At 55.4% G+C, this 988-nt stretch overlaps 1 protein-coding gene across 1 annotated transcript; it reads right to left on the reverse strand.

The window, feature by feature from the left end:
• Positions 1 to 270: 270 nt before the first annotated feature.
• Pmar_PMAR004983 (hypothetical protein) lies at positions 271 to 430 on the reverse strand (the record flags this gene model as incomplete). Its single annotated transcript, XM_002784833.1, has 1 exon — positions 271 to 430. A coding segment is annotated over one exon (160 nt), but the record flags the coding sequence as incomplete, so codon positions are not given.
• Between the last annotated feature and the right edge of the window lie 558 nt (positions 431 to 988).

Here is a 988-nt window from a genome sequence, read left to right on the forward strand (position 1 = left end):
ACGCATATACTGCCACAAGAAATTACCGCGCGCCACGAAATTCCCCAACAACCCCACATACATACACAAACATGCACTCCTCCTCCCTGCTGCTGCTGCTCGCCATTAGCCTCCTCCTCCTTTCTCCCACCACCCATGTTCTCTTTCCTCCATATCGCTATAGCCTTAATAAAACCATCTCTCCCTATTATTCTTAGTGTATTCTTATCATACATCTGCCTCGTACCTACCATTCCCACAGTACATAAAATGTCACTCCTCCCCCCTCACTCGGGTCTTCCTCCTCTCGGCCCGGCCTCGGCCCGCCCTCCTTCCTCCGAGTCCCCTTCCTCACCAACCCACCCTCCCCAGTACGAGTGGCTTGCGTGGAAGCTGAATGAACTTCCTCTCGACTTCTGGCAACAGCCGGCGGACGACGTGTCGGAGGCATCTGAACATCTGCGTCACACTAGAGAAGAAGCTCGATCAATCACCGCCACATCGCGACGACAGCTACCCCCTACCCTATTCCCACTCCCCTTCACTCCCCCTCCACCCTTACCCTCCCTCGTCGGTCCTACGAACACCATCAGCTCTCCACACCTATCCACTCCCTCACCGTCCATTCGAGTCGTGGAAGACCCCATAAGGGTAGGCCTCTTGGACGGGCGTGGTTGCTGAGCTGCGCGCCCTCCACTCCCTCCTCTTCCCTCCAGAACCTTCATATCCACAGAATTGCCCTTCGGCCGTTGCCGACCGACCTTCCGAACCTACCCAGAGGAAAGGTGAAACAATTAATGTGAGATTAAAAATGACAAGTGCAGGGATCGAACCTGGGCCCCACCGGCTGCCCTTCATGGAAAGGATATTGAACTCACCAAGCTAGTGGGAACGGCATCCGCAGGCTGCTGCTTTCCAGCTACACTCGCTTCCTCAGCTACACTACCCTGCGATAGCTCAGCAGGGAGAGCATCCGACTAAGTACGAAACACCTTGAGGTCGTCGGTTC

Source organism: Perkinsus marinus (genome assembly GCF_000006405.1).
Source record: "Perkinsus marinus ATCC 50983 genomic scaffold scf_1104296934568, whole genome shotgun sequence".
NCBI lineage: Eukaryota > Perkinsozoa > Perkinsida > Perkinsidae > Perkinsus > Perkinsus marinus.